The sequence below is a fragment of the Triplophysa dalaica genome, chromosome 11 (genome assembly GCF_015846415.1).
Source record: "Triplophysa dalaica isolate WHDGS20190420 chromosome 11, ASM1584641v1, whole genome shotgun sequence".
Lineage (NCBI taxonomy): Eukaryota > Metazoa > Chordata > Actinopteri > Cypriniformes > Nemacheilidae > Triplophysa > Triplophysa dalaica.
This window is the reverse complement of record NC_079552.1, coordinates 409,302-419,301: the sequence shown is the minus strand read 5'-3', so window position 1 is coordinate 419,301 and position 10,000 is coordinate 409,302. Positions and strand designations below refer to the sequence as shown.

The following is a 10,000-nucleotide window of genomic DNA, read 5'->3' as shown; positions in this document are numbered from 1 at the left end:
TCTGAACATGAACACACGGAGTGTTATAGACATGAAGCTTCAAACAGAGCTCTGGAGAACAGCTGAAAGTTCACGACTGACGGTGTTTGAGAGTTCAGACAGCGATAATGTTTCCTCACATATCAATATTATTCTCTTTAAGAAGTGTTTAAATATTCTGTTCATGCTGAACGTGTGCTGTGGTGATGAAGCTGCACTGACCTCAGTGTTTCAGAAGGACAGTGAACACGTGCTCAGAATCTCTCCATCAGATTTCACACACACGCACACACACACACTTCATCATTTCCCTCAAACATCCTCTTGTTTTGATTTCTTTGTGGAGATTATTCATAGACTTTTACTGTTTTTACACTCAACTATTAGTATTTACTATAAAGCAAACCCTCACACAAACATTTCTGATCTCTTGATTTTTACATTTGAACATATCATTAACCCCAACACAACACCCTTTCATTCAAACACTGTTTAACTGGCTAATGTCTCACGTCCCTCGTCTCATTTTGTGCTCTTTTTAGTCAAATCAAAATCAATCGATATTTCATGTTAAATCTTGAATTGATTTATCAGACGTGTTGTAATATCAGCTGCTCATTGTTGTAATAATAAATAATCCACAGAATTGTGAGATCTGTTCACTCACTCAGGATTTATTTTGTATTGGTCCTCACCACGTCTACAAATAACACCAGTGTGAAAACATCATCGTTCTAACACCAGAGACATTCAGAGTGTTGGCAGCAGAACAATTTATTATCAAGTACAAGAATATCAAACAAACAAAGAGAAGGAGAGAAAATCACCAAATGTGTGACACTGGTGTCTTAACAGCAGCACAGAGGGTGATTGATAACATCGCTCCCTCGGCTCTGATTGGCCCGTCCCGCTAGTGCCAGTTAAAGGTTCGTCCAATAAGTCTGTAAAAGTCTCGATTATGTTGGCGCAGGTAGGAGCGCAGCTGGCGCAGCACGGTGCCGTTGACGGGGGGATGAGGACGTCCCTTGGACTCGTGCAGACACCTCTCGTGCCCGTCGCTGCGGATGCAGTAGAAGCCTTTGGTCTGGTTGAAGTAGAAGTTGGAGGCCTGAATCCGAGGCGGCAGATCCAAGAAGCGTTCCACCCTCTGAAGCTCCGGCAGCGGGTCACGGATCAGCGTGTCTCCGTCCACGATGTGAATCTGCCGCAGGGGGAAATACTGGAGCCAGTTTCTCATGTGCACGTCGTACAGACTGCGCTGGATGGCTTTGTAGCGCGTGTTCAAGGCGCCGTTCTTCACCAGCATGCGCTCGATGGCCTGCACGGGCTTGCGGTTCTCCAGCCGGTTGAAGTAAACCTGTGTGTAGTCGGAGACGACCCTCTCGGTGGGATCTCTCAGGATCAGCAGGAGTTTGATGGACGGGTTCATGGCGCAGATGCGCGCGGGGGCCGCCAGAGACGTGAAGTACCCCGGCGTCTTCTCCACAGTGATCTGATGAGGGTACGAGTAGGGCATCTGCTCCCGGTACCACTCCAAACCTTTGACGTAGTTCTCGTCCCAATCGAAGAAGTGAACCTCTGTGGCGGCCGCAGCCACCTCAGGGTGAATGTCCAGCATCTCCAGCAGCGCTCGAGTGCCTCCTTTCCGGACGCCGATGATGATGCTGTGAGGAGCGTGCTGAGCGGTTCCCGGCGGCGGCACCAGAGACGGCGAGAGCGTTTCGTTTCCGGCCTCTCCCGGGACCGGCGTCCACCCGCCCGGCCACACCTGGATGTGTTCTGGAGGAGCGGCGTACGTCCGCAGCACCAGCAGGAGCACGGAGCTCAGAAAGGTGGCCATGGAGACAGACAGCAAGAGACGGACGGGAAGCCAGCGAAGCGGAACGGTGACCGGCGGCGTGTTAGCGACGAGGCGTCTCGTGGGACGTGGTAAAGGCTCAGGGCCGGAGATCACTCAGAGTGTGAGCGTCAGTCCACAGAACATCTGAAACACATGAGACACACAGAAGAATTCATTTACAGGCACACAACAACCGCACACATTTCATTCAATTCACTCGAGATTTCTTAAGAGATTTTCCACGTTTACACATAAAACTAACATGTTTGGGGATTTATTTTTCATAACTTTCAGCTCAGATGTGACTTTAGATCATCCAGAGCGTGTGTGGGAGGGAAAAGAAGTGTTTGGGTTTAAAGGTGTGTGTGTGTTTTTGTCTTTATGTCAAGCGCTAAAAAAAATGTTTGGATGCGAAAGTGATCAACACGTAGAGCGAAATATCTCCGCATCAGATCAGCTTATATGAGCCGTGTTTCTCTTTTAAATAAATGCTGATGGTAAGATTCCTCAACAGACTGAATCAGGTTTTCTTTTGTTAGATCACATGAAACACTTCTTCTGCTCCACTGCTTAAGATAACAAGGCCGAGGAAGCACTAAATAAAGCCCCGAGGTGTCACACGGAGACATTTCATCAGATGGAGAGTCAAGGTCAAACTGAGGAAGAATGTGAAGCGCTAAAAAAGGTCTGAAAGTGTCTCATGTAAATGTGCTCAGAACTGAAAAACATCTTTTGACCTTTCTGCTTCATCACATGCTCCTGTCAAATAAACACAGACACAGAATCCTGAAACACGGACCGGACAGTCAGAGCCTCCAGTCACAGTATAAGAGCGGTCAGAGGTCACAGTCATGACATTTACCCACTCAGCTCTAGCACAACTACACAAACACAACATCTTCAGCAACAATAACATCTTATTCACATCATCATGCTGTACGGCCAGTGAGTGACATGTGACTGTGTGTCTGTGACGTGTGTGACGTGTGTGACGCGTGACTGTGTGTCTGTGACGTGTGTGACGCGTGACTGTGGTGTGCGAGTGTGTGTGTTACGCATGAGTGTGTGTGCATGTGTGGCGTGTTGGTCTATCCACTGCAGATTTCTGTCAAAAGCCATGCGTCAGTCATCTGATCTCACTCGCTCGGGGAGACAAACATCTTCTGCACAACACAAATACAACATCAGCACTTCCAGGCCTGTGTTCATAATAATCTCACTATTAGACTGAAACAAAATCATTGTTTATTTGGCAATAAGTGGTGAAATTAAGCATCACATTTTAAGAAAGAGTGCTAAAGAGCACATCTCTAAATAGCGCACACACACACACAGTCTCAGACTAAAGTTCACTCATGATTAATGAGTGTGTGTGTGTGTGTGTGTGTGTGTGTGCTACAGGTCTCTCTGCAGGACTTTAATGAGCAGAAGCTTGTGTTTCTGTGTGATTCTGAATCTGTATCATGAGATGAGCAGCAGTCAGCGAGTCATTAACAGTTCAGATGAATTCATCCAGTGATATAACACACGTGTCTTTACAGCGCTCATCATCCTCCATCACCAACTGAGTTTACATACATCAATAATGACATGATTTCCAATAATCCAAAGACTTCATCGCAGTAACATGTTTCCATGACATGAGAACGCCTCGTTGCTCAAGTTTACATGAAATTGTGATAAGTCTGAATATTTGCTATAATACACATCACAAACCATGATCTGACATACAGCAGGTGTGTCGTTTGAATATATTTGCGTGGATGTATTTTATGGTTATTCAGTGGTGTACGCCGTCATCACTTTAGAGTTGTTTCTGTAAGAAGGAAAGAAGCAGAGACTGATGACAGCACATTCATTTGCTCTGGTGACAGAAGCGCATGCGCACCTCGATCAGAGCAGCAGAAATGTGATTCAGGTGTTTTCATGCCTCTACATACAGTTGAAAGAAAAAGTATGTGAACCCTTTGGGCTTACTTGGATTTCTTCATAAATTGGTCATAAAATGTGTTCTGATCTTCATCCAAGTCACAACAATAGAGAAACACAGTCTGCTTAAACTAATACCGCACAAACATTATATGTTTTCATGTTATTATTGAACACAACATGTAAACATTCATAGTGCAGGGTGGAAAAAGTATGTGAAACCCTAGACTAATGACTTCTCCAAGAGCTCATTGGAGCCAGGAGTCAGCCAACCTGGGGTCCAATCAATGTGATGAGATTGGATGTGTTGATTAAAGCTGGCCTGTCCAATTAAAAACACACACCAGTTTTGAGTTTGCTGTTCTGAAGAAGCGTTGTCTGATGTGAACCATGCCTCGCACAAAAGAGCTCTCAGAAGACCTACGATCAAGAATTGTTGACTTACATAAAGCTGGAAAGGGCTACAAAAGTATATCTAAAAGCCTTGATGTCCATGTGTCCACAGTAAGACAGATTGTCTACAAATGGAGAAAGTTCAGCACTGTTGCTACACTCCCTAGGCGTGGTCGTCCTGTAAAGATGACTGCAAGAGCACAGCGCAGAATGCTCAATGAGGTGAAGAAGAATCCTAGAGTGTCAGCTAAACACTTACAGAAATCTCTGGCACATGCTAACATTTTTGTTGACAAATCTACAATAAGTAAAACATTAAACAAGAATGGACTTCATGGGAGGACACCACGGAGGAAGCCACTGCTGTCCAAAAAAAATGCCTGACCACAACCTGATTGAGATGCTGTGGCATGACCTCAAGAGAGCGATTCACTGCAACTATAGGAAACGTTTGGTTGAGGTTATTGCTGCCAAAGGAGGGTCAACCAGTTATTAAACCCAAAGGTAAATGAATAAATGAATAAATGTAAAATGAAAACACAAGCTAAAGACAACGTGTGTGTGTGAGAAACATCTCCCCGTCCCTATCAAAGCACTACGGCGGCTGACACAGAACTAAGATGTCATCACATTTTCACTTCTTTGCTGAAGGAGATAACCTATTTATGAGACACGCTCTGTAGAGCAGTTTGTGTGTTTTTGTAGAATAGTGTTGTAGTCGAGACCACCAAAACCAAGACAAGACCGAGACCAGAGGGTGTGGAGACCAAGACATGACCAAGATCAGCGCTCCCAAAATTCTTTTAAACCACATTTCATTCCTCCACAAAACACTATAAAGTCATAAAATAATAATAGAAGTAACTTGGGTGATTTATTGTGCAGAAATGTGTTTTATCACCCACCTACTGTAACATATTAACATTTTTGTGCAGTTAAAAAACTAACATAAAAAAATGAACAAAAGTTCAGATTCGTTTGGGACGTGCCAAAATAATACAAAATACATACTTGTATTATTTTGTATTGAAGGCACTTATTAACTCAATGTTTATTGAATAACTATACAAAATCAAGATCACAGCAGATTTTATAAAATAAAAAAACAAGATCTCATACAAGTACCTTTTTTGCAATCACATCTGGGATATTGTGGGCCTTTGTGTGAATTCATTTTGTTGACCAGCAGTAAGACTAACAGAAGTAACAGAAGAATCAAATAAAGAACGAGTGGTGAATACTTTCAGAACAAGAAGTTTTACATCCAATCACATGAAGGTTTTAACACATAAATACACCAAAGAATTCCCACAGTTGTGGTCTCGACCCATTTTGAAATAAAATCACAAGACCACCAAGTCTGAGACCAAGACAAGAAAGAGATCATCAAAAAATGGATTATAAAAACATGACGCTTCATTGTGTAATGTCTCTATACACACGTGTGTTATATGGCATTTCTGTCCCTAGATCCTCTAATAATCAAACTGATAACACACATACTCACAAAACATGTCAAGGTCAAAATTCTATTATCAACAGCAACAAAATAATGATAAAATAAAATAATTAGCTTAAAGAAACATTTATTTTAGGACCACGATGATAACTGACATCATCTGACACAACACTTCTGCTCTTAAGAGGATCATCAATCATTGAATTACCGTTAGACACTTTAAATATAAAGAATAAGACAGTATAACAAATGCATCTGTTATAAACACTTAATATACAATAAATGTTCACTGTTATTGATTGTTTTTGAACAGACTACAGATCAAGTTGATTTTAGGATGAAATGTGATTTGTTTCACACTCTTCACAGTCGACATCTGCACAGCCTTTAACTCTCTAACACTTCCCATCATGCATCTGTTCCTCATAACACAACATGTTTCTCTCTCTCAGTGTTTCTGGTGCAGACGGACAGAAGAGGAGTCAATAAACGTATAACACACCAGACTGCCGTTCAAGCGTCTGCTCTTTCCTTCCATCCTCTGCTGGAGCATCACGGCTGTGTTTGAGGTAGAAACAATGCTTTGGGGATTTATTTCTTCAAACAATCCCTCTGGATTTGACTTTCTACATGTGGAGTCAATAACCGGAGCAACGGCTTCAGCTGTGATCTGTCTGCCGTCTACATGTCTTCTGAGGTTTCATCTAATGTGAAATAAAGCCCCGGCGGGATGATCCCTCACCTCACTACACATTCACTCATTCAATTATCATTCCAATACACACATCTCACCGTTATACTGTCTACCCAAATTCAGCTGCTTTATCAGATCAAACTGTTTGAATTCATATGATGAAAAAAGCAGACAGAAGTGTCGCTTTAAAAAGAAGAGCTTTAAAGTCAAACTAAAAAAAACGGAAATGGTTTTACAGGAAAAAGCTCCACTTAGGTGGTAAACCTGCCAAATGAATTTGCATTTTTTATTAGGTTCTGCATTATTCCTCTGCAGAAGCTGTAATTGGTTTTCCGTGCCCTGAAATGGTTTGAGGGGGAATAGAAAACACAGCGCAGTGTTGAAAATAACATTTTTCATTTGAATCACAAACCGACTTCTCTGCATCGACATGCTTGAGAGAGAAATCTGAAAATGCACATGTTGTGTGTGTGTCTGTGAGAATGTCAGGTTTGATAAGAATGTCTGAAAGATGTCCAGATCATTGATGTCGGTGGAAAATTTACAGCTGTAGCGCCCCCAGGTGGGCGTGGTGTCCCCACTTAAAAACTGCACATCACTTTACATTTGCATTTAGTCATTTAGCAGACGCTTTTATCCAAAGACACTTACAAGAATGTACAGAGATTTTATGACTATAGTCTTTGCGTCATAAATCATTTTATGTGACATGTACGGAAACAATATATGTGCCTACTAGGGATGCACCAAAAGGAAAATTCTTGGCCGAAACCCAAAACTGAAAAAGAGGAAACCAAGGCCGAAAACCGAAACACCGAAAGAAATTTGGCCAATTATTAGTAACCTTGCATTTATGGCTATGACTGTGTACTAACTTTACTAAAATCAAGGCATTGCAATTGCATAATTAAAGTTTAAAAGAATAAATCAATTACAAATTATGCAAATATTTATTTAGCACATTGCAACAATGCACAGTATAAAATAAAATTCAACTAAGATGTTTAACTTGACCCCACTCATGTGTATATTAAATAATAACGTACAGGGTACTGGCCTGCTGAAAAGTTGTAAAATTAAATCATCTCTCATGAAAACAAAGTGCATTTTACATTTTTCTCTGTAGGACTACTACAAGAAAGTCTATTCACATTAAGTTATGAAAATAAAAGCCCAACAGTCCAATATCACAAGTAAAAATCACTTTACAGTGGTAATAGACTTACTCTAATAACAATTTAGTAAAAAAAAAACATTTCCTAGTGTTGAAGTTTATAAAAATGCTGTACAAAACCGTTGGAATAAAACGAAAGTAAGGAAAATGGTGCAGCGCACATTTAAAGAACGAGAGCTCTGCCATTATCACTACACAAGGAAAGTGACAAACATTACGGACATCAACTAATAAGCAGTGAAGCAAGTTTTACGCTGTTTATCATGTGAATAGTGTCTGGACTTTTGATCATCTCTTGTGTATTTTGCGATCGCGGTCCGGCTCGCGTGAGCAGTGGAGTGGGCATAACTCCTCAATGACAAAGAATCTTTGGGATTACGCGACCTCTGGTTCACACACGTAAAGGAATATTGGTCGCACTCTAGAGCCCTGAGGGTGCATGCAGTTTAGGAGACGCTTTAGTGCTGCGATTTAAGGAATAACGTCCGCTACAGATGCATCAAAGGAGCGGTATCTGTTTGTGTCATCACAAAATTTCGGCCGTATTGTTTCGGTGATAAAAGTCTTTCGGCCGAAAATTTTCGGTGGCCGAATATTCGGTGCATCCCTAATACCTACAGTATACAGCTCCACATATGAAGCACATACAGGTTGTCAAGGAAGCAATTATATTTGTTGCATTCAGAGAAACAAAGAGAGAGACAATAGATGTCGTCTCACAAAGCAAGTTACACACAGATTCCTCACTAGAAACACACACACACATGCATGTGCACACACACACACACATATACAATGAGGATTCTGGCTGGTGTGCAGACAGAAAATGTGTGAAAAAGTTTGCAAGTGAAAAAGCAGCATGAATGTTACGCTATTTTAGGACAGAGCGAGTAAAATGATTTAGAATCCAAAGCCAACACAGGAAAGATCTTCATGAGATAGATAGAGATAGCGAGCGAGCGAGCGAGAGCGAGAGAGAGAGAGCGAGCGAGAGACAGAGAGAGAGAGAGAGAGAGTGAGAGTGACAGAGAGAGACAGTGAGAGTGACAGAGAGATAATAGTTAGAATAAGATTAGCATAACTGTAAACTATAATAAATAAAAATATTAAATCCCTTAAGACACTTATTTATTTGAATGAATTCAATAAGCCGTTTCATGTCTATTCTTGAATCACTTTACTAATCAAGGTCGATGTAGGATATAGAAAGTAATTAGTAATGATTAACTAAATACTTTTTGGACAGAGTAATTTGTACAGTAATCTAATTACACTATTGAATATGTAATGAGTAACTAGTAATTAATTACTTTTTCAGAGTAACTTACCCAAGAACTATTGAAGTAAGAATAGTCATGTAACTTTGGAGACGGTCCCTAAATCCACGACTATCCAACGTCCACAGTCAAACCAACTGTATTCCAGTCCACAAATACTACATTTTTATATCTTTCTGTACTTGCATAATTTGGCAAAACTTTGAAATAGTACAAAAACACATGCCTTGTTCTTTTCCTTCACGTTGTTGCCGTTTTGAAGCCATGGCCGTGTGTAAAGACGCATCATCACATTATTCACATGTCATCACCTGCGTGCACTGCATGATGTCCGAGTATGTCACAGTAATTAAATCAATTAAGTATTAAAAAGGAAATTTCCAAATGACGAAGGCAGAAATCTGCGTCTTGTTTACATTATAATGTTTTTCATCTGTACTCAAGGAGGCCCCATTGTGGTGCAGGGGCCCTACACAACTTGTGTAGTTTGCGTATAGGAAGTATCGGTTCTTCATATATCATTTGACACATGACATGTGCAGTTTAAAGATGAAACATCTCTTTTCCTTATGGTCTAAAGTCTCTCTGTGATTCAGATGAGAGCAGATCATGTGATCGTGTGGATTTTATGACCGATATCACTGCCCGTTCTCATTGATCTGCATATAAACAACACACAGTTGTAATATTGTGTAATACGTACACCAAAGTTCAATTGTGCATGCATGATACACCAATGTTTGCATGCACCTCGGTGGAGAGCAGCCATTTTGAAACGAACATGAATAATTCAAATAATAGCGTGAGGTTCAGGGTTTGTTTGCAGGTTAACAGGACAAATTGCTGTTTAATATGCACGTATGCTAAAATTGCAGAATTGTTTGCATGCAAAATTTCACGAATGCTATTTATACGCAATTGATAAGAATGGGTTGGATATCATTACTGGAGATGATCTGAGATCAGAGAACATCTCATCCGCAGTCACTCCTGTGGTGTATGAGGGCAGCAGACAGAGAGATAAGACACTAGATTTGGGAGCAGAACTCTTCCATCACTTGCGATACGCCGCACATGAGGATAATGTTGAGTGATGGTGGCCCATTTTCCCAGAGGAAAGAAAAGTGAAGACGCAAACAAAACGCTCTCCAAATCACACGACACACGGCCGAATGAAGCCACGTTTACATGCCGCCCATCGGAAACTATCAAAAACACACACACCTTCACAACATAACCACTCACAAACACAATA

At 41.1% G+C, this 10,000-nt stretch overlaps 1 protein-coding gene across 2 annotated transcripts in view; it reads right to left on the bottom strand.

Annotated features, from left to right (window-relative positions):
• Positions 1–671: 671 nt before the first annotated feature.
• Positions 672–10,000, bottom strand: part of LOC130431244 (heparan sulfate glucosamine 3-O-sulfotransferase 1-like) — a 32,062-nt gene continuing 22,733 nt past the window's right edge. The window contains exons 2-3 of one of the 2 annotated variants that reach the window (XM_056760164.1): positions 5,267–5,335; positions 672–1,963 (exon numbers count right to left, since the gene is read on the bottom strand). In XM_056760164.1, the coding sequence (XP_056616142.1) occupies positions 890–1,819 (930 nt within the window). In that variant the 5' untranslated portion in view covers positions 1,820–1,963; positions 5,267–5,335 and the 3' untranslated portion in view covers positions 672–889. The remainder of the gene's footprint in view (positions 1,964–5,266; positions 5,336–10,000) is intronic. The other variant, XM_056760163.1, reaches the window with a different exon arrangement.